The sequence below is a fragment of the Phascolarctos cinereus genome, unplaced genomic scaffold (assembly GCF_003287225.1).
Source record: "Phascolarctos cinereus isolate Bilbo 61053 unplaced genomic scaffold, phaCin_HiC Scaffold_1;HRSCAF=81, whole genome shotgun sequence".
Classification (NCBI taxonomy): domain Eukaryota; kingdom Metazoa; phylum Chordata; class Mammalia; order Diprotodontia; family Phascolarctidae; genus Phascolarctos; species Phascolarctos cinereus.
Window position 1 is genome coordinate 193,534,954 of NW_027555514.1, and position 22,971 is coordinate 193,557,924.

The window sequence follows — 22,971 nt, forward strand, 5'->3', positions numbered from 1 at the left end:
TTGAATATGACCTGATCCCTTTCCTTGGGAAGATGAAACAGTTATGAAAAGATTACATTCTGAATTATGTTATTATGTTATTAAGTTCCATAACAAAGAGATGGAGGCAGAAGGTGCTTTAGCAATTAAATGGAAGAAGTTACTTCCAACTGGGAAGGATCATTAAAGAAAGACTTTCTGAAGGAGGTAACCTTTGAACTAGTTGTCCTTAAAGGATGGGTTGGGAGAGAAAAAGGTATCTCAGAACAGGATAAGCAAAGGCAAAGAGGCAGAAAAAAATGCAACGCTGTTAAGGAAATGATAATAGTTTGTTTTGACAGGAACGTTAATTTGTCGGGAAATAGATTAGGCTATAAAGGTAGGTTGGGGGACATTTTGTAAGTCCTTAAATATCACATTAAGGACTTTGAGCTTAATTTTGTGGACAGTGGAGCCATCAAAAGTACTAGCAAGAGAGTAATATGATTAAAACTATGCTTTAGCAAGGAAGCACCTGGTAGTGTTCTGAAGGCCAGACTAGAGAGGGTAGAGACTAGAAGTGGAGAAGCAGTTGATATTATTGTTGTAGAAGTTTGTGACTTGATAATTTAATAAGGACTTGAAATAGAGAGATATCAGTAGTGATAGACAAGAGCAGACAAATGCAAGAAATATTTCCAAAGCAAAATCAATAGGAATTATTAGCTATGGGGGCAAATGGTGGTACTATTACTAGAAATAAGTACTATTGGGGAAATATGGGTTTAGTTTGGAAACATTAAGTTGATTCTGGATTGAGATATCCAAGTGGAGAATTCCAAAAGGGATTAGAACTATGTTGGCTTGGAATTTGAGAATAGAATTAGGGGTAAAGATTTGGCAATCTTTACACAGAAGTAATTAGTCAAGAGATTACCAAGAGAGAATTAAAAAAGATGAGATGAGGTGTGATGAAGGGGTCTAGAGAACCCTGCATTTGGTTGGGAGAGGAAAACAAGAAATCGTGATCAACCAGAGGAATAAGAGAAGAGCTAGAAGAGAACCATGACAAAAGACCAAGCAGGAGAGGGTTTCAAGGAAGCAAGGTGGTTGCTTAGTGTTAGGGGCTGCCTAGAGCTCAAGGAGGATGATGATTGAGAAAAGGGCCATGGGCAACAAATTAGATTGATTTCATTAAACAACCCCAGTCCAGAGACCAGACTGATGGTGGAAATGGGGGAGGGTGAAAGTGGAACGCTGTCTTTGCAGTCATTTTGCAAGTTGGTCCTAACTGTTCAGTAGAGAAGAGAGACATGACATGTAAAAAAATTAAAAAGCATTGATAAAACTGGTTACAGAAAAAAGGCCATGAATTGAGTGATTAGGAGGTCATGGGAAAACTTTGAAGGGGCAGTTTCAAAAGGGTTGTGGAAGCAGAAGCCAAATTATGAAAGATTAAAGAGTGAAAATATATTGGACATCATTTTTATGCAAGGCATTGCACTAGGTTCTAGTTTTGAATCCAAAGTAGGCCAATAAGCATTTATTAAGTGCCTACTATGTACCAGGCACTGTGCTGAGGACAAAGACAGTCCTTGCCCATGAGCTCACAATCTAACTGGGGAGACAACATGCCAGCAAACTATACACAAAATAAATAAGAAATAAATCAACAGAGGGAAGGTGCTAGAATTCAGAAGGATTGGGAAAGGCTTCTTGTAAAGAGTGAGATTTTAGTTGGCACTTTTTAAGGAAGCCATGAGGCAGACAGAGATGAAGAGAAAGAGCATTCCAGGTGTGGAGGACAGACAGTGAAAATGCCCAGAGTCAAGAGATGGGAGTATCTTGTTTGAGGAACTACTAGGAGCTCAGTGTCACATGATGAAAGAGTACGTAGGGAAGGTGTAAGAAGAAATCTGGAAAGGTGGTGGAGATAGCCAGGTTATGAAGGGCTTTGGATGTCAAACAGGATTTTATAATTGGTCCTGAAGGTGACAGCCACTGTAATTTATTGAGCAGACAGGGAGGAGGGGTGACATGGTTGGACTTGTACCTTGGGATAATCTCTTTGGCAACTGAAGGGCGAATGGACTGGAGTGGGGAGAGACTTGAGTCTGGCACAAACTGGGAGGATGGCAGTGTGTGGCTGAGGTGGAGCAGGTCGTGGGAAATGAGTAGGTCGAGGAACTGGGAGGTTAGAGTGTTGAAGTCCCTTAGTATGGAGGGCAGGAGTTGGAAAGGAGAGAAAGATTGTGAGCCCAGCAACTAACAGTATAGTTGATATTTATATAATACTTTAAGATTTACTGTATGCTTTATACTATCTCATTTGATCCTCAAAATAAACCTTTTGAAGTAGATACTTAGATATAATAATACTATGTGTATTATTATATCTGCTTTATAGATAAGGATAGCTGAGGCCCAGAGAGCCAAAGTGACTTGCTTCAAATCACAGGGAAGTAAATCGCAAAGCAAGGGTAGCAAATAATAAATAACAAATCAGGGAATGGGACTGTATCTCTAAGGTCTATTTTCCGAGTGTGACATTCTATGATGCTATGAATTCTTTTCATTTGGAGAAAAATTTTTAGAGTGATGTCATAGGCATAAAAGTGGGTTATTACCTGGTGGGGTAAGGAACCTCTGAGAATATAGGAAGCTTAAACTGTAGAAGTGATTTAACTTAGGGAAAGAGAATCAACTTCTTAATCAAAAAGCTGTGTTAGATCCTGAGATAGGTAACAGTAGTTAGTGAAATTGCCTCCCCAGGAGCTTTTTAATAACAGGCTAGGGTGATTAAGTTCTGCTAAAAGATCTAGGGGATTGAATATGCTCAGGAGACATCCCTCCCACATTTTTGTGTTCTACTTTCAGGTGCTGCTAGCTGATGAGGGACTATCTCCCTTTTCCACTTCTGGATCATTGAAAGAGGAACGAGCCCTACCTGGGGAAGGGCTATCTCCTTTGTTTCGGGCTCAGTCTGTCAAAGAAGAAGATCTCCAGCCCATGGAAGAACTATCCCAGTTCACAAGACCCATCAAAGTGGAGAGCCCACCACTGGAAGAGTGGCCCTCACCCTTTCCGGTAGTCAAGGAAGAAGTATCACACCCTTGGCAGGACCCTTCCCTTTTCTCTGCCTCCAGACCCAAGAAGACCTTCACCGGGCTCAAGTCCCCACCACGGGGTGTCTCTGACATGCTTGTGATTAAGCGGAGGGAAAGGAGGGAGATGAGCCGATCCAGAAGGAAACAGCACCTTATCCCACCTTGCTTGGAAGAGCCAGAACTATTGTTCCCAGAGATCCCTGGACCCTCCAGACAAAACACAGATCTCCCCTTCCTCCCAGAGGCATCAGAGCCTACCTCCCAACTCAGCCACTCTCAGGATGAAGGAGGTCCCTTTAAAACACCAGTCAAGGATATGTTATGCAAGCTACCCATTTCTTCCACTCCCAGCAAAGCAGTTCTCCCTATGACCCCAGACCCTTGGAGGCTTACACCCCCAAACAAGGAGACAGGGCTCGATTTCAGCCCAGTGCGTATTCCCCAGGGATCTTTTACCCTGCTGCCAGATTCCATGGGGCTGCTGGATCTCAGCACCACCCCACTGAAGAATGTTCCTCTCTTTGAGTCACCCCAGGAGCTTCTTAATCCAGAGTCACTTGACCTGGTCTCTGACCCTTTTAACAGCTCTCCCACCTCAGATCCTGAAGCCCCCAAGCCTGGCTCCCCTGAGATGCATGTCTCCAACCTTTCTGCCAACCGTTCACTGACTGAAGGCCTCGTTCTGGACACAATGAATGACAGCCTCAGCAAGATCCTGTTGGACATCAGTTTTCCTGGCTTAGAGGAGGATCCCCTGGGCCCTGACAATATTAGTTGGTCTCAGTTTATCCCTGAGTTGCGGTAGAGCCCAGTGTGTCCCACTAAGTCCACTAGTTCAGATTTGACAAGTAGCTAGGTGGTCCAACGGTTAGACCAGTTCACACACTTTGTGTGAAGGCAGCAGGGCTGCCAAAAGCTGGTGAACCTGTCTGCTTCTCTTAGCTCTGTTTCTCCCAATCAGGTCAAGATAGCCAGCCATGTTCTAGCTGACTACAAGCTGGTCTCCTGATGGCTGGCCATTGCCTATCCTGGAGCTTCCCCCAAAAAAATCTGTCCTCTTTACCTCTATCACCACCTTGACCTCCTCATCAGGCACTAATGGTGGGAACAGCAGCACAAAGGCTAAAAACCAGAGGAGGACTCCCAGCCTTATTTACGTCTACAAGCTTCTGTCTTCATCTTTCCCTATTCTCCTCTCAGTGGCCCGTTGGGGCCAGGTGGTCATTGTAAATAGTGTATATTCTCCAAATTATCCTCTAATTATTAACATAACTTTATTTCCTTAGATCAGTATCGTGGGGGTTGCCAATGGGTGGGTTGGTTGACGCGGGTTTTTTTGTTTGTTTCCATGGCTTGCTGTTGGTCTTCTCTGAGAGATAAGGGCTTCAGGTTCATGGCTTAAGGGTTTTTCTGGGTCAAGTATACACTTCTCAAGGTTTCTTAACCCACCATGCATTCAGAATAGGAGATCTGTTTTCCCTGCACCGGACTCCTACAATAACTTTCCTGTTGAGGATCGGTGGGTTCTTAGTGGAAGAAGGGAGAGCCACAACACTGCTGCAGATTCTCATTGTAATGGGGTCAGTTCCCCAAAGCTGAATGGAACGAGATGTCAGGCTACTAGAGAATTTCTTCTAAGATTCCAGATTTTGCTGGGCAGCCCTGAGAAGGGAGCATTTGGCCAGAGGATGGGTGGAATGGGGGGTGATTATAAGGTCACCCTTATTTATACTGGATCCCCTCCATTTGCACGTCAGCTTTTATAACCAATCCACCCCATAAGCCAAAGTTTCATCATTTATATTAGGCCAGAGCCTTAGGCATACACAATTGTAACCACCTACTCAATAAAGGCTAGGGTGGAGATGTTGGGTTTTGTGAAGTATTTGGTGTCTGGAGACTCTGAGTTCTAAGGAAGATATGAATCATCCTATGGCAGGGGGTAGGGGATGGGGGGACAGGGATAAATGTATTGAACTTTGGGGATAGGAGGAAAGAAGGGAGAAGTGGGACTGTTCTAAAGAATCACATGTCTAAAGAAAGTTCAGGACTGACTATACTGATAAGGACTTGGCTCTCAGCCTCCCCCTATCCCTTTTCCCAATTTCTATCTTGCTCTCAAGCTCTTTGCATCTTGGTTCTGTGGAAAGAATTCTTCACTCTATATCTAGGGCAGTTGGCTAGCCTAAAATCCTTTCCTCAGGGGTTTCCCTACCCACATTTTTAATTGCAACTGCATGTAGAAGTAAAGGAAATAATCTTTAGCAAGTCCTGAATGAGAATTTTAGAGTGATCTAAACATCAGGAAAAGGTGCCTTTCAGCTCTTTAGAAAGGGCGTGTCCCTCTTGGTTTCTCTCACCCCCTACAGCTCCTTATCGAGGATAAAACTATCCCAAGCTAGTGACCCATTTTCATCTGGGGCTCCTGGGGAGGCTTCTCTGTCCTCAACAAGGGAGTTTTGTGTCAGCCCACAAAGAAGGTACTCGGGCTACGCTTTTAGGAGGGCGGTCACCAGGTGCTACTAAACATAAGGGGTTGGTGTGGGTGAAATTCAAGGTTTCTAACTTCTTAGGTTATGAAGACTCCCCACTGTTTCCTCTAGCAGTTGGAGGCCCAGATAGTGCAAATGGTTTCACACACAGTTCACTCATCGTGATGCGTCACCATAGCAACTCATATGGGCAAACAATGGGGGCCTAGGAGCAGAGGGGCATTTTCTAGCTTTGATAGTTGGGTTTTTTTTTTTAAATTTAAATGTATCTTATGATCAGGAATATCTCCTGGAGAAAATGAGCCACCTCAAAGTACAGAACCTCTCCTACAGGTAGGAAGACTGCATCCTTAGAAAGCCGATCCCCATGTCCAGAGTACCTGCCTTATGTAGCTCTTGATTTTTATCATGTAGTCCTCCACAGAGGTTCTGTTTTCTACTAGGGCCTGAAGGAACTAATTGTGCTGATATTCCATCTACCTAACCTCCTAGTCTTCCCAACATTAGCCATGTGAGATGTGGGAGTCAGAGCTGATAGAGAGGGCAGGACACCTGGGATCTAATCACTTCTGGACTTGCTGGGGTTGGTCAGACCTGGAGGAGTGGAGATTTGTGGACATCAGCAAACAAGTAGGGGGTGACTGGAGGGAAAGGGCATCAGGATTGAGGTGTGTGGTAGTGTAGTGAAGAGTAATGGATTTGGAGACAGAACCAAGTTTGAATCCTAGCTCTGCCCCTTGCTACCAATCAATAAGCAGCATACTTGTGTGACTTGGGCAAGTCATTTCACTTTTGGGAGCCTCAGTCTTCCTAATCTATATTTTATTTTATTTTTAGGCAATTGGGGTTGAGTGACTTGCCCAGGGTCACACAGCTAGTAAGTGCCAAGTGTTTGGTCTGAGGCTGGATTTGAACTCAGGTCCTCCTCATTTCAGGGCCAGTGCTCTATCCACTGTGCCACCTAGCTGCCCCCAGTTTTCCTAATCTGTAAAATGAATGGGTTGGATTAAAAGATCTCCAGCTCTAAATTCTAAGGAAACACATATATAATGAAGAAAGGACTATAAAATGACTCCAAGTGTAAGAAAAAGCAGGGGCCTGATCTCCATGGTAGACTCAATAGCATCACACTGCCCAGTAATGATGGATAGGTGCTAGGTCAAATATTTGGTAACATCATTTCCCTAGAGAAGTATCAGGAGTCATTTTGAGGAGAGGAAATAACTGAAGTTTAAGGCTTATGCAACACTTATTCTTTCCTTGGTTGCAGCTGAACAAAATAGAGGGCGGAGAAGCCGATTTCCCCATCAACTCATCTGTCACCAGGTCCCATCTTAACTCTTACCTAGATGACCTCTTACAACGATCCCTTCACTGAGGAAACATGGGTACAGCGAGAATTCTTCCACCCAGACATCCCCTTAGTATTTGGGGGCTTCACTCCACAGCCCTACCATCAGCTTGCTGTGAAGCCACCACCCTGTACAAAAATAAAGTCCATCACACGCCAGCAACTCCTCTCCCCTTGGAAGGGTGCATCTCAACATACGCGGGGCTACCACACGTGGATAGATGTGGGGCGTCTACCTCCAGTCTTTCCCACAAGGCCTGATAAACCTTACGATAGTAATGTCTGGCGATGGCTCACTCGCAGTGAGGGCCATAAATGTTCTTTAACAAATTACTCTATTCCTCCACCTTCCTGGCTTGGGAAAAACACTTTATTGCACTTTATTGACACTCGTCCTATCTTCACGGACCCTGAAAGAAAGGAGAAGGTGGTCACCCAGGCCAAGAAGGAAATAAGGAAAGCAGAAATACTCAAATCAAGAAGTGAAGTGAGGGTACCCCCATTGGATGCCCAGGGTGACATTTTGCCCCCCAAGAACTTCAAGAGGTAAGAAAACCCCTCCCTAGCTGCCTGTCCGTCTCCAAAAAAAACCCCAATCTAAATGTTAATAAGTACTGAATATAGTATTGAGCGTTATGATAGTTGGTGTGGGATAGACCCATCCAGAAGCATATGAAATAGAATCCCTTCCCCAAGGAGGAGGCTATCTGGGGTGATTGGGCACATGTATGCAAGATGGTGTATAAGTGCCAAGTGAATACAGACTGAGTTCAGAGGAAGGAAAGAACGCTATGGACTGTGTCATCAGGTTAAGTTTGTTGAAGGAGATAGGACAAGGGCAGCTAGATGGCGCAGTGGATAGAGCACCAGCCCTGAAGTCAGGAGGACCTGAGTTCAAATCCAGCCTCAGACCCAACACTTGACACTTACTAGCTGTGTGACCTTGGGCAAGTCACTTAACCCCAATTGCCTAAAAGCAAAAAAAAAAAATGGAGATAGGACTTAAGCTATATACTTGAAGGATGGTAACAGAACTAGATAGGAATTCGCCTAGCATTTAGCAAGGCCTTTGTGTTATTTGGAGCCACTTTTTTGGCTCTCTTGCCTCATCTCACTTCCAACCACTGTTGGGACCTGAGCAGTCTATAGGGGTGAAGGATGTGAATTCAGGCTAACCAGGCAAGATCCACTGCTGGAAGAGCAGTGGACAGTGAAGTAAATAGAACCTACTCATGAATTCAAGGTCCAGTGATCCAGTAGACAGCCAGAATCAAGGCCTTTGCCTTCTCTCTCCTGCCTTTTGGAACATCTCCCTGCAGAAGCAGAGAGAGAAGCATGTCAGAGCAAGTTATATTACTCCTATGAGTAGCTTCGGTAAGGGATCGAAATAAATGGCTAAAATGAGGTTTGGGGATTGTGGATTTTGGGGATTTCTCCTTCCTGTGACTCCATCACCCCCCATCTCTGGTTTTTCCTGACTATGGATCTGTAGCAGATTAGAATGAACTTCCGAGATATCCTAGTCCCATGTATACCTGAATAAAAATCCCTTCTATAACGTGCAGTGGTATATATTTAGAACTAGAAGGTATCTTAGAGATCATGGTCATCCAGCTTTTGTCTTCATTGACCTTCAACGAGGGGGTCACTCTCTGCCTCCCAAGCCCATTTTGCTGCTGGATTGCTCTTTTGATAGGAAGCGTTTCCTTTCACCTGAACCTAAATCTACCCCTGCAACTTTCGGACTATTCTTAGTTCCAACCTCTAAAGCCAAGCAGAATTGTAGAATCAGATTTAGTGATGGGAGAGACCTTAGAGTTCCCCCTCCCTCACTTTACAAATGAGGAACTCGGGGCAGAGGACTAAAATGAGTTGTCCAAGGATGCAGTAAGTGAAAGTGCTGGGATTCAAAGAGCTGGGATCCCTCTTCCACATATTTCATTTTAAACTGCACCTGTGGTTTCATTGCTCTCAGAAATCCCTTCTACCAATGCAGATTGGAAAATATTCTGCAAATTATAGTCTTAGAGAGTGACCTGGGGCACCGAGAAATCAAGTGACTTGGTCCAGGTCTCACCTGTATGTGTCAGTAGCAGCTGCTTCCATATGAAATATGTATAGAATAAATGCAGAGCGGTTTGGAGCCAATGAAGGAAAGAAAGCATGAACAAATTGCTGATCAGGAAAGGCCTGTAGGTTGTTGCATCTGAGCTAGGCTCCGAGTGAAGCTAGGGAGGAGGAGCCTGCTAAAGCCACTGTTTCTAAAACATCCCATCTCACTTTTGGATAACTGTAATAGACTTCTGATGTCAAGCCTAAACTTGCTTAGTTAACAACCTCCACCCATTCCTGCTGGTTTTTAAGAGTATAAGTCTAGTCTCTTTTCTACTTGATAGACCCTCAAATCCATATGTCCCACTTCAGTATTCTTTTTAAAAATTAAATATACTTAATTCCTTCCACTCATCTTCAGTTGGCGTGTTCTGATCATCTGTGATTACTTTGATTGCCCTTGGCATTCTCTGTAGCTAACTAATCAATTAATTGATTAATCAACAAATATTTACTGAGTGCCCTCTATGAGCTTAGCACCATGCTTGGGTAGAATGCCTTCCTGAAATAACCTGGATGTGTCCTATTATCCTAAAACCCCAAGAGCTATCTCTTCCTACTCCTCTCCTCGTCCAATCAGGTGCCAAGTCTTATTGATTCTACCTCCACATCTCTTGCTTCCGTTCTTTTCTCTTACCTGGCCGCCACCCTGGTTTGGGCTCTCATCAGCTCCTGTTTAGGTTTGTAATTGGTCTCCATTTCTCAACTCTCTACTCCCTCCAATTCATTCTCCACATAGCTGCCAAATTGATATTCCCAAAGCGTACATGGAATCATGTCACTCCCCTTCTCAAGAAGCTTCAGTAGCTGGGAGATCAAATTCAAATTCTGTTAGGCATTTAGCTTCACCATTTAGCTTACCTTTCCAGACATATTTCACTTATTATTCCTCACATGCAACAATCTTTGTCTTTGTAGATGCACTCAGTTCCTGGAACAGTATGCTCTCTCCTCATTTCTCCCTTATAGAATCTCTTGTTGTTCAGTCTTTCAGTCATATCCAATTCTTCATGACCCTGTGGCCATACCATACCAGTAACTGTTCATGGGCTTTTCTTGGCAAAGATACTGGAGTGGTCTGACATTTTCTTCTCCAGTGGATTGAGGCAAATAGAGGTTAAGTGACATGCCCAGGGTCATACAGCTAGTGAGTGTCTGAGATCACATTTGAACTCAGGTCTTCTTGGCTCCAGGGCTTTATCCACTAAGCCACTTAGCTGACTCATAGAGTCTGTAGCCTTCTCCTTCAAAGGCTCCAGTGGTTCCTCCTTCACAAAAGTTACTATGCATTGATTTTGTATATATGTTGTTTCTGCTTTATATAAATACGTTATTTTAGGGATAGAATATAAACTCCTTGAGCATAAGGAATTATTTTGGTTTTGTCTTTGTATCACCAGCCTCCCAAGTAGGAGGTGCTTATTAATAAATACTTGTTGCTTGCTTGCTTGATGATGGGAGAAGGCAGAGAAACTCGCAAGGGTACCACCACTGGATGCCCCCCCCACGCACATTAGGCTGTCATATTATATATGTATATATATGTATACACATGCATACACGTGTATGTATGTCATACATACACATGTGTGTGCATACATATATGTTGTGTGTGTGTGTATATATATACATATATATATACACATCTACGTGTATGTAACTACATTTATATATATACTTCTTATCAAACTTTAAGTTCCCAAGCCTCTTAGTCCTTTTTGTATATGTAATTGTGTATGTTGATGATTGTTACATTCCCAATAAAAAAGGAAAAAAAATTTAAATGAATGGAGAGATAGAGTGGTCAGATGAGACTTTGCAAAGGAGGTGGGGTTTGTGTGGTTTTGAAGGAAGCTTAGAATTTAGGGAATAACCAAGGATGGGCCATAAGGATTGCAGATCCAAATCACATCCCAATTCAACAAAAATGTTTTAAATACTTATTTGCAGAGTGCTATGATTGGGGGATGGGAGAGATGAAAAATTTAAATTTTTGAATTCCCCTTATAGATATGAATTTAGTATCAATAAGGAAAAAACACAATACACAACTGACATGCAGCACCCTGACACCCAGGCAGTTAAATCCATGAATCAATTTTCTTTGTTAATTATTTGTGATGCTTTATTGCCAGGATGAGGGAAGTAAAGGGCAGACACTGCATTTGAATATTTCTCTACACACTGTCAATAGCTAGTTTGTGGAGAGAAGTCATTTCCTCCCCACCTGCCATTAGTATCCCTACACAGGATCTCCCCTTACCTCTCCATTCTCTCTTCACCACAAACAGGTACAGACATGTGACACCAGGTGGACGATTGGACCTTAACGGCTTCCAGCTTGTGCCCAACCCAGTCCCTAATTTACTCTGCAGGGGTTGGCCCTGCCCTAACCCTCAACCACATTATGAAGAGTTGTCAATGAGGCTGTTACTGCAGCCTGCTCCTCCCCTGGACCCTGAAATGGTGAGGAATTACCAGATCCTTACAAAGGACCGAGCAGCTACTCCCACCCGCTATGTCTCAGAAGAACCCTGCGTGGCATGAGGGGCAAGGGATACAGTTAGGAGATGGGATGCTGGGAGGGAGAGGGCTGTCTCATTCCCTATACAACTTCCCACAGGAGAGAAATTGGGTAAGACCAGAGGATCCTCCAGCTCCAACAGAGAAATATTGGTACATTATATTCTGTGTTCCAGAGACCTTAACTTGAGACACCCCTGCTCTAAGCAAGAAACGCCCTAGGGTGCTGGAAACTCCAGCTTATCTGTGTTTTTCAGTCTACAAAGTTCTTTCCTCACAATCACCTTTTGAGGTAGATAGTCCATGTATTTTACAGGCATGGAAACCAAGATTGAGTGTAATTTAGATTAATCACAGGATTTTAACCCTGTAAGGGACCTTAAGTCATCCAGCCTAATTCTCTCATTTTACCTATGAAGAAACTGAAACCCCAAAAGGTGAAATGATTTGTTGCAGATTGCACATATAGCAAATTACAGAGCAGGGATGGAATCCAGCCTCAATTCCAGTGTTTTTTCTTCAGGGTCTCTTACACATACATACCAATGTAAACTTGCACTCTAATACAAAGAAACACGTCTGTATGGTAGAGAGATTAACACCATTTCCCTCTCTCCTCTGGTGGCTTGGGACACTCTGTTCCCCACTGGAGAGAGCGCTGCAATTACCACAGATTTTTTTTTTCCTTCTCTTTTCCCCTTCTCTTTCCCCTTTTCTTTCCCCTTCTTTTCACCCCTAGAGGCTGAGCCTCTAGAACACTGGAGAATATGTGTGAAATAGGAGTAAGTTGAGATATATATTCCAGTTATTGGCTAGCCCTAGGATTCAGCTTAGGCAAACCCTCTCTGGGGCCATAAAATGTTGAGGGACCACCATTCCAACCTGCATCTGCTTCTACCTCACAGGGAAGACATGGACCTTCTCAAAGAGGTCTCCCTCTCAGCCAGCAGTATCCCTAACCCAGGTAGCCACACAGACTGTGTTCCATTTCCATTCCATAGCCTCTTTCCAAGATGATTTTCAGAACCATCTTTTCTAAAAGCAAACAAAAAACCCAACTTTTCTTTTTAAACTAATGCCTTTCGTGTTTACATCATAGTCGTTTCCTAATCTCTTCCCACCATGAACCCTCTCTTGTAGCAAAAAAGAATAGTGAGCAAAGTCAATTGACAGTGTTGACAGCATATGCAATATTCTGCACCTGTCAATCCCCACCCCTCTCTCAAAAGGCACCTCATCGGAGACATCTTTCCCAACTTATAAGGGAGTTGAGCTCTTTGGGAGCCCTGAGCCAGAGGTTCATAACTCTTAGCCTCCCCTTACTTTCCCAAAGAGGGAGATATCTTGAGAGGGAAACAGGAATAGGCAATTCTACATCTTCGCTCCACTCCCCCAACATTCATACACACTCACACATACACTTTATCTCCCCTAAATATTACTATCTTCACTGATACTAATTACTGTCCATTGCCAAAGGCCTTTCAAGACACTTTCTGTCTAACACTCTTCTGGGGAAACTTTCCTTTTCTCAAAAACAGACTTATTAGTCAGAGTCAACCAACTTCTGCTTCCTAAAGCATAGAAGACCAGAGAAGTTGGAGGCCACTGACTGGTTGGCAAGTACCTTGGCTGAGGAAGGGTTATGGAGAAAAAGAAGGAAACACAGCATTGTTAGGCCTTGCCTTTAGTTTTGATTGTCTCCACATTTTACAGAGGCTTCTCACCATAATAAGGTTCAGTCAGATCCAAAAGACCTGGTTTGTTGCTGCAAAGCCTGGCTGTCACCAGTCTACCTTGGACACCTTCCCTTTCCTGTGTTCTAGCCTATTCCCCATATGTCTCCTCCAGGCACGCTGAAGGGAGCCTTCCTGGACTTATCCAAAGGTGAGGGGAGATGATCACTCCCTCCTAACTCTGTCTTGATTGAACTACACCTCGTCCAAAGCCTACTGAAACCCTGAATCTGGATGTCCTGACTCATATGCCACAGCTACTAGAGCATCATTACCTAATCTGTTTTGAGGAGGGCCAACCTCTGTGTTTCATAAAGTTTCCCCATGGCTGGACAACAAGGGCTGGTCCAGTCAGATCAAGAGGGAGCCATCTTAAATTAAAAAAAAAAGTCCCCATATCCCCACAAATAGTTATCCTTTCTATGTGTATATATATATATTTTGTGAATTTGTTCTGTGGGTGTTATGTCCTTTCTCTAAATCAATATGCTTGACTTAGATAATAAACCCCAAGAAGGCACAAGGCCTACCTTATTTAACCCACTCTGAAAAGTACCTATCACAGTGACTAGTAAATGCCTTTTGATGAAGAAAATGTCTTTTGCTGATCGAACAATCATTGGGAATTTGGTCAATATAAGACTAGGCATTGTGAGATATCTAAATAAAGCACTCTGGCTCTTGGTTAGAGCATTTGTGTAGCTTAGGCACTTGCTATACAAATCGCTCTCTCTACGGGAGCCACCAGACACTCAAAGCTTAAGCTACCCCAGCTACTCCAATGTAAACACAGAGCAGTTAGGGGGCGCCATAGTGCACAGAGTGCCTGGCCTGGAGTCAGGAAGACATAAATGCAATGTCAAATTTAAACACCTCGGGACCTGATGCATTTAAAAGTGAATTCTGTTGAACATTTAAAGAACTAGTCCCTGTGCTGCAAAATTATTCTCAATAATAGAGAAAGAAAGTGCCATGTCAAATACTTTTTATGACAAAAATATAATCCTGATATGCAAACCAGGGGATAACTCAGAAAAAAAAAACAAAACCTGTAGGTCAGTACAATATGAATTCACTAATTTATTCAGAACTTTAAAATACAAGTTTAGCAAAGAGACTGTAACAGTATTTTAGAAAAATTTATTATCACCAATAACCAGGGATGCAAGGATGTTTCAACATTAGAAAATAATTGGCATAATTAACCTCATAAATAATACAACCACGAAATCTGCAAGATTATGTTAACAGAGCCTGAAAAAGCTTTAAATAAAATATAGAATTCACTTCTGTTAAAAACCATTAAAAAGGGGGTCAGTTAGGTAATGTAGTATATAGACCACCAACCCTGGAGTCGGAGTTCAAATCCGACCTTGGACACTTCAATAGTGGCCCTGCGCAAGTCATTTAACTCTGCCTCAAAAAAAAAAAACCCTGAAAAGATTAGGTAGGGAAGGTCCCTTTTTTAATATAATAAAACACATTCATCTAAAATGGGAGCTATCATTATTTGTATAGCACCTTGGCACACAATCACAGTACACACAGGCTCTCAGAAAAAGCTATTTCAGATTCAAGGCACTTTCTATAGGACAACAAATGAAACTATATATCTTATAACCCCCCCACCAATGTTTGTTTACTTTTACCAACCAGTGGATACATTAATTCAAAACATGTAATCAAGCATTGTAACAAATAAAGTAAAAATAAAAGGTCCCCTGATGCACACATGGGGAATATTCTCCAACAGGTTACCCTATCACCAGTGGATGAGAGTATAAATAAGGGGACATGGACAGGGTGCAAGTGGCCTGGTCAACTCACACCAGTGATGCTGTAGAGCTGCTGATGCCCTCTGATGACTTTATGATGTTCTCTGTTAGGTAACCAGTCGGGTATCCTCTCTGCAAGGCATCTCAACTGGTCTTGTAATTACTAAGCTACTCTGTTACTCTTTTCTGGGCATCAGCTTTTCAGAGCTATCTACTGCTCTCTCCAACTGAGGTGTGTTGGCTAGAAAGCCTCTCACAAGGGCAAGCTAATGGTCTATTTGTATGTAGGTGAGGTTATGTGCCACCACCCCAATCAGACAAACAACCAAAGCCAACTACACGCCCCAGGCTGAGAGTCAACAAACATTTATTATGCACCTATTACGTTTCTAATAATAACAGCTAATATGTATATGGCTCCTACTATGTGACAGGTACTATGCGAAGTGCTTTACAGTTATTACCAATTATTACCATATCTGATCCTCACAAAAACCCTGGAAGGTAGGTGCTATTCTAATAACAGTATTTTATAGATGAAGAAACTGAAACAAACAGAGGTTAAATGACTTGACCAAGGTCACACAGCTAGTTAGTGTCTGAGGTCAGATTTAAACTCAGCTCTTCCTGACTCCAGGTCCAGTGCTTTATCCACTGCGCTATTTAGTTGCCCCTAGGTGCTGCAGATACAAGTTCAAGGAATAAAATGTTCTCTACTCCCAATAAACATATTCTAATGAGGAAAAAAATAAGTACATACAAAAATACATATAGCATGAATATCTCTATCTGTGTCTATAAATAGTAGTGCGGCAGGTTTAATCTGAAATAACTGAGGAAACAAAGGTTCAAGCTTCCAAGCATGTCAGTTTATTAAGCCATGCATGCCAATTGCATAACAAATCAGGATCAGGCCTCCTCAGCTTAGCACTGGACCTTGAATACAGAAGGAGACAGATTTTTATGCATTAAAAGAAAACAATTAACAGAATATAGGACAGGATATGAAATTAGGTAACCAGATTTCTAATTGGAGGAAAGATTAGAGGCTTTCCAAGCTGGGAGGAGAGCAAAAAGGTACAATTCCCTGAAATCAGAAAAAGAGGTATCCCACTCCCCTCAAGTATCTGTATTCAATCAAAGCAACAAGGCTACAGGAACTGATTGACCAGTATAGGAGCAGTTTTCAGATAAGACATATGGGTTGCTTGAGATACATAATTGTTAGACAACTCCTTGCATCAGTCTTCAGACCTAACTGGGTTCCTGGTCAGTATAACCTAGGGTCTTAGTTAAGGGTCTCTAAGCAACAAGTAGAGGTGGTCCAGCTTCCCACCCACGCAGGGCTAGATTCAAACAATGCAACAAAGTTGTTGGTTTTGGGGTTTTTTTTCAACATTCCCACGATTGAATGAAGTTTTCTCACAAGACAGAAATTGGACTAGACCCATAACTGAATAGAAAGGGAACTGAGCTAGATCCGGAATTGATCCAGGAGTCAGTGTGGTTCACTCAATTCCCACAAATCCTATAGTAGTTAGAGTTAGGTATGAGGTACTGTGAGAAAGTGGGCACTGAAAGTTGTGATGATTAGGAAAGAATTCACTCAGAATGTGGTGTCTGAGCTGCATGCCAAAGGATGTTTGTTGTTTGGTTTTTTTTTTTTAGGCAATTGGGGTTAAGTGATTTACCCAGGGTCACACAGCTAGTAAGTGTCAAATGTTTGGTGTGAGGCCGGATTTGAACTCAGGTGCTCCTGACTTCAGGGCCGGTGCTCTATCCACTGTACCGCCTAGCTGTCCCCGCATCCCAAAGGATGACAAAGGACTCTGTGACACAAGTAAAGGATGGGGGGGGTACATTCCAGATCTGGGGGACAGCCAGAACAAAAGCACAGAGAGAGAAGGTCATGAGTGAGGAACAGAGAGAAGGCCAGTTTGGTTGAATCACAGAGTGAGAGAGAAGTAGTGTCCAATAAGGCTAGAAACATAGATTGGAGCTGAATTATATCTGGATTTAAAACAGATTTGTATTTTATTCTAGAAGCAGTAGAAAGCCACTGGAGTTACTTAAATAAAGGAGTCACATGGTCAGCTCTGCATTTAAGGAAAATGACTGTGGCTGCAGTGTATAGGATGGATTAGAGCGGGGAGAGACCTGACAAGGGAGACCAAGGAGGATGCTTTTACAATAATCTAGATGAGAGGTGTTGAGGAGGCATTGTGTGAGTGAGTGGAGAGAAGGGGTGAGAAGTTGTAAAGATAGAAACCATAGGATTTGGAGACTGATGAGATATATGTGGTGAGGGAGTCAGGAGTCAAGGATGATGCTGAAATTACAAACTCTGAAGACTGGAAAGAAAGGTACCCTAAATGCCTTTGGCAGAAATGGGGAAGTTTAGCACAAGGAAAAGTTTTGAGGAGAAGAACATGAATTCAGTTTTAGACATGTTTGAGTTTAACATCCATTTTAAAATATCCACGTGGCTATGAAGCTCAGTGGAGAAATTGGGGCTGCATTTGTACACTGGGAGTCATTTGTATAGAGATTATAAATTAAACCCATGAGAGTTGATAAGGTTGATAAGGGTCCAGGACTAAACTCTGGGGAACAACCACAGTTGTTAGGGTGGTGTGATGTAGATAACGAGTCAGCAAAGGAGACTGAGGAATGGTCAGACAGGTAGAACAATAACCAGGAGAGAGTAATGTCATGAAAACCCAGAGAGGAAAGAGTTAATCAGCTGGACAGAGGGTCTAACAATGCAAAAAGCAACAGATAAATTGAGAAGGATTATGCCTGAGAAAAGACCATCAAGTTTGGCAATTAAGAGGCCAGTGGTAACTTTGAAGAGAGTACTTTCAGCTGAGTGAAGAAGTTAGAAACCAAATCATGAAGAGGTAGAGTGAGGACAAACTCAGGTGACTTCTCTGACCCTTTGGTGGACATGAACACACAGCGGTCTCATTTAAATAGCCATCTAGATCCTCACTATATAAGCCAATTTCACTATGTAAGTCCAGCAACTTGTAAGTGGATTCTTCTGAAACTCTCCACATATTATCAATTCCTCCCCCTCAAATAATCCTCCAATGTGCTTTCAGTGTAATTGTCTGCAAAGGGTCCCAATCACACTCTGGAGTTCTTTTGTAGATTGATAAATTGTCCAATCTTTCAAATACCTCTTATAGGATAGGTTTTCAGTGTCCCTCTACCTTGTGTGTCACCTCCACACCAAGATTTCTTCGCAGAATTCTACCTCCTTGAAGTGGTTTCTGACAGGAAAAGGAAGCATTACAGAATTACTTGTTTCTGTCAGAAGCAATAGGCCATCTTCAGTCAATCCGTCAGATGGAGATGGTGCTGGAATGAGTCTCCATGTCTTCCCTATCTTTAGACATTACAAAGTACAAGGTAGACATGGTGGTCATCCAAACATCAGCAGGTATAGGAACGTCACTCTTGGTACTACTGTATGCATGCACTGGAAATATCTTGCATTGATTCCACTAGGTATTCTTCTAGGAACTCAGGATTCCTGGCATTTTCAGCAATATATGATTAAAGTACTCAGGTTGTGGGTCACTGTGAGGGCAGTAAGGTAAATTTTAGATCTCTTGACTTCCACCCTAAAGCCAAGAATTCCTTAAATAGCTTCCAGTTGAAGTTTCTACACAGATTAGATCCATAGATCCATAACTTTTTTTTTTTGGTGGGCTAGGCAGTTGGAGTTAAGTGACTTGTCACACAGCTAGTATTATCTGTGTCTGAGGTTAAATTTGAGCTCAGGTCCTCCTGACTCCAGAGCTCATGCTCTATCTACTGCGCCACCTAGCTGCCCCTAGATCCATAACTTTTGGAGCATAGTTCAAATTTGCTTTCCAGAATGGCTAGGCCAATTCACAGCTCCATTGACACTGCATTAGTGTGCCTTTTTTTTTTTGGTCAACTTTTCCAATATGAATGGTGTGGGGTAGAACATCTGAATTGCTTTAATTTTATTTCTCTAATCAATAGTGATTTAGGGCATTTTTTTCTTATTGATAGCTTGGATTTCTACCCTTGAGAACTGCCTTTTTATTTATCAGTTGGAGAATGACTTATTTTTATAAATTTGAATGTGTTCCTACTATATCTTGGAAATGAGATCTTTATCAGAGAAACTTACTGTTCTTTATTTTTTCCATTTAACAGTTTCTCTTCTAATCTTAGGTGAATTGATTTAGTTTCACAGAGACTCTTTAGATAGAACCAATTAATAAATACTTTTATCTTATCTGGATCAGGATTCACTCCCAGTTGAGACACTATGTGACATATATGTGTGTGTGTGTGTGTAAATAAATATATACACATATATGTGTGTGTATATATGTATACACACACACACACACATATATATATGCAGAGAGCAAGAGAGCTGAAGGGGTCCTCAAAGGTCATGTAGTTAGACCCCCTCGTTTCACAGATGAGGAAAATGAGGCTTAGGTAGGTTAAATATTTTCCCTAAGGTCTGAAAGTGAGATTTCAACCTAGATCTTCTGTCTCCATAGCTGATACTGTTTCCAGTGACAGAGACTTTGCAAGATAGAAACTGGTCAATTGAAGGCTTCTTACCAGCATCTTCCAGCTGAGCTAACACTTTTGTTACCCTTTTGTTATTTTTCTTTGGTTCCCCAGAGAAAAATCTTCTGACTACAACAATGCTAAATAGTGTATGTCTCTAATCATCTTTTCCCTATAATGTAGAAAAATATCTGGTGTCTCTAAGTGTTCTTGTAGCATACATTCACTCCAGTAGGATCCTGCTGGACAGATGGAGGCTATGTTCTTCTTGTCTTCCTCTGCCATTGAAATCTGATAGTATTGAGTGTACCTAGTTTAGAGGCAGCTGGTGGTGCAGCAGATAGAGCCCTGGACCTGGAGTCAAGAAGATGTGAGTTCGTATCTGGCCTCAGACTCTTACTAGCTATATGACACTGGGCAAGTCACTAAAAAAAATCTCTGTCTGACTCAATTTTGTCATCTTTAAAATGGAGATAATAATTGTACTTAACTCCCAGGGTTGTTGTAAGAATAAAAATGAAATATTTCTAAAGCTCTGCAAATCTTAAGGCACCATATAAAAGTTAGTGTGCAAGTACAAAACTGAAAATCATTGGCTGTCTAACAAATAATAAAGAGCATCTTGAACTTTGGGCATGATGTACTGGTCTAATTTGGTTTTCCTGTTCAGTGTCCAACAATCTGCACAGTCCTGATCTCCTCACTTCCACACCATGACTATGGGTAAGGCACATAGGTTGCAGGGCTCCATGATGATGTCACTGAAGGAGGTAGCACACAGTCCTGGAAGGGAGCCAGTGTCTACAATCTGAAAAGGCTGAAATTAAAAGAAAGAGCATTCCAGGCATGGTTGACAGCCTATGTAAGGGAAAACAATCAAGTGATGGCATGGCATGTAAAAGGAAACGGTAAGTAAGCCTGTTTAGCTAGAGTGTAAAGTGTGAGAGGGGGATTATAATTAACCTAGTGGAAAAAGGTAGGCTGGGAGAGGCTGAGTCAAGATGGTAGAGTAGCAGAAAGAAGAATAAATTTTTTAAAAACTGAAAAAATATGGAAGAAAATGAGAGGTATCTCATTGCAAAAACCACTAGCCTAGAAAAACAGATCCAGAAATAATTTAGGAATCTTTGAACTACTTGAAAGCCATGACCAAAAACACAGCCTAGACATCATATTCCAAGAAATCACAAAAGAATACTACCTAGATTTCTTAGAACCAGAGGACACAACAGAAACTGAAAGAATCCACCAGTCACCTCCTGAAAGAAACTCCAAAATGAAAATTCCCAGAAATATAATGCAGAGCTTGAAGATCAAAGATAAAATACTGATAGCATCTGGAAAGACATAATTCCTTTTTAACAGCTGTTTTTATTAAATAACTGGTTTATAAAGTCAGATCAGTGCAGTGACTTATTGGGGGAATATGGAATCAGTGCTTATATCACTGACAGTTTTCCTCAGTCACATCTTGTTCTATATAGTATGTGAAGAGAAGGGCACAACAGTGCACTAAAAGACAAAATTCTAATACCTAGGAACCACAATCAGAATCACACAAGATTTAACAGTTACCATCATGAAAAAACGGAAGTGCAATATGATGTTTTGGAAGGCAAAGAATCTAAAATCTAAGAACAACTTATCTAGAAAAACTGAGTATAATTCAATAGGGGGAAATGGACATTTAATAAAATAGAAAACTTTCCTGATGAAAAGATCAGAGCTGAATAGCAAAGGTGATATTCACACAGGACTCAAGAGAAGCATAAAAAAGTAAATATGTGGGAGCAATCATAAGGGACTAAATAAATTAGACTGTTTATGTTCTCATTTGGAGAGAGGATACATGTAACCCTTCGGAACTTTGTCATCATTAGCATTCTTAGAGGGAATCTAAGGGCCTGGGTGTGATTCTATCACGTTGGGATGATCTCTAAAGAAGAATGGAACAACGAGAAAGAGGTATGTACTGAGACAGGAGAAAGGAAGAGGAAGAATAAGGAAAATTCATTCACATAAATGAGGCATGCAAGGAAGAAGCATGCAAAGCATACAGTGGAGGGAACTGTGGGAGCAGTAGGTGGGGAGCAGTTCTTGAACCTCACCCTCATCAGAACTTATTCAAGGAGGAAAGAACAAACATACCCATTGCAGCTGGGCACAGATACTCATTTTACTCAACAAGGAAGTAGGAAGCGATTAAGAGAAAGGGAGAGGGGGAATCAGAAAAGTAGACTAAGGGAGGATTAGTTATAGATACAAAACAAATTCTTAAAGAGTAAACAGAGAAAAAAGGAGAAGGAAAAACATAAGCAAATGGGATGGAGGGAAATATACATAGCTATCATAATTGTGAATGTGAATTATATGAACTCACCCATAAAATGGAAGAGGATAGTAGAATGGATTAGAAACCAGAATTCAACAATCCATTATTTACTAGAAAGACACTTGAAACAGAAAGACACAGAGTTTAAAAGCAGGGTAGGGTGGGGGGGAGGACAGGAGCAGAATCTATTATGCTTCAGCTGAAGTAAAAAAGGCATGAATGGCATTCGTGATCTCAGACAAGGCAAAAGCAAAAATAGAACTAATTAAAGTGATAAACAGGGAAACCATATTTTCCTAAGAGGTACAACTAATTACTATCCATACTGAACATATATGCACCAAATGGCAGAGCATTCAAATTCACGAAGGAAAAGGTAAATTTATTACAAGAAGAAATAGACAGTAAAACTATACTAGTGAGGAACCTCAATTTATTCCCCTCAAATCTAGATAAACTAACCATACACAAAGAAGAAATTGAGGAGATGAATAAAATTTTAGAGTAGATATGACAGACTCCTGGAGAATATTGGACGAGAATAGAAAAGAATATACTTATTTTTTACCTGTGCATGGCACCTTCACAAAACAGATTAGGTAAACAATATACAGAAGCAAATGAACATAATAACCTAGTATTTGATAAACAGTCAAAGCTATTTGAGACAAGAATTCATTATTTGACAAAAATTGTTGGGAAAACTGGAAAGAAGTCTGGCAGAAACTAGACATAGACTAAGATCTAACACCACACACTAAGATAAGCTCAAAATAGGTGTATGATTTAGGCTTTGAGGATGATATCATAAGCAACTTAGTGGTTATGGAAGAAATTGCTTGTCGGATCTATGCATAGAAGAGTTCATAACCAAAAGTAAAAGAGAGAGCTTTATGAGAAGAATGGATAATTTTAATCATATAAAATTAAAAAGATTTTTTACACAAACAAACCAATGTAGCTAAAATTAGAAGAAAAGTGGGAATCTTGGAAAAAATCTTTGCAGCAAATTTCTCTGA

General features: G+C 41.6%; 2 protein-coding genes across 5 annotated transcripts in view; both read left to right on the forward strand.

Moving 5' to 3' along the window:
- Positions 1 to 4,950, forward strand: part of FOXM1 (forkhead box M1) — a 25,566-nt gene extending 20,616 nt beyond the window's left edge. For all 3 annotated transcript variants that reach the window (XM_021001603.2, XM_021001605.2, XM_021001606.2), the window contains one exon: positions 2,836 to 4,950. In XM_021001603.2, coding sequence (XP_020857262.1) covers positions 2,836 to 3,870 — 1,035 coding nt within the window. In that variant the 3' untranslated portion in view covers positions 3,871 to 4,950. The remainder of the gene's footprint in view (positions 1 to 2,835) is intronic.
- Positions 4,951 to 5,031: 81 nt separating this feature from the next.
- On the forward strand, positions 5,032 to 14,240 carry TEX52 (testis expressed 52). Of its 2 annotated transcripts, XM_078155969.1 has the most exons (3): positions 5,051 to 7,454; positions 11,312 to 11,486; positions 13,395 to 13,910. In XM_078155969.1, exons 1-3 carry the CDS (start codon positions 6,907 to 6,909, stop codon positions 13,401 to 13,403), a joined length of 732 nt encoding a protein of 243 aa, XP_078012095.1. In that variant the 5' UTR covers positions 5,051 to 6,906; the 3' UTR covers positions 13,404 to 13,910. The 2 variants fall into 2 exon arrangements, with proteins under 2 accessions (XP_020857129.1, XP_078012095.1); XM_021001470.2 differs by having other exon boundaries at positions 5,032 to 7,454; positions 11,312 to 14,240.
- Positions 14,241 to 22,971: the final 8,731 nt, after the last annotated feature.

Bases quoted from the DNA above. Each gene is read 5' to 3' on its own strand.
- TEX52 (XM_021001470.2), top strand. From the start codon at position 6,907: ATGACCTCTTACAACGATCCCTTCACTGAGGAAACATGGGTACAGCGA. The intron at 7,455-11,311 runs GTAAGAAAACCC...CACCACAAACAG, and splicing joins CCCCCCAAGAACTTCAAGAG to GTACAGACATGTGACACCAG.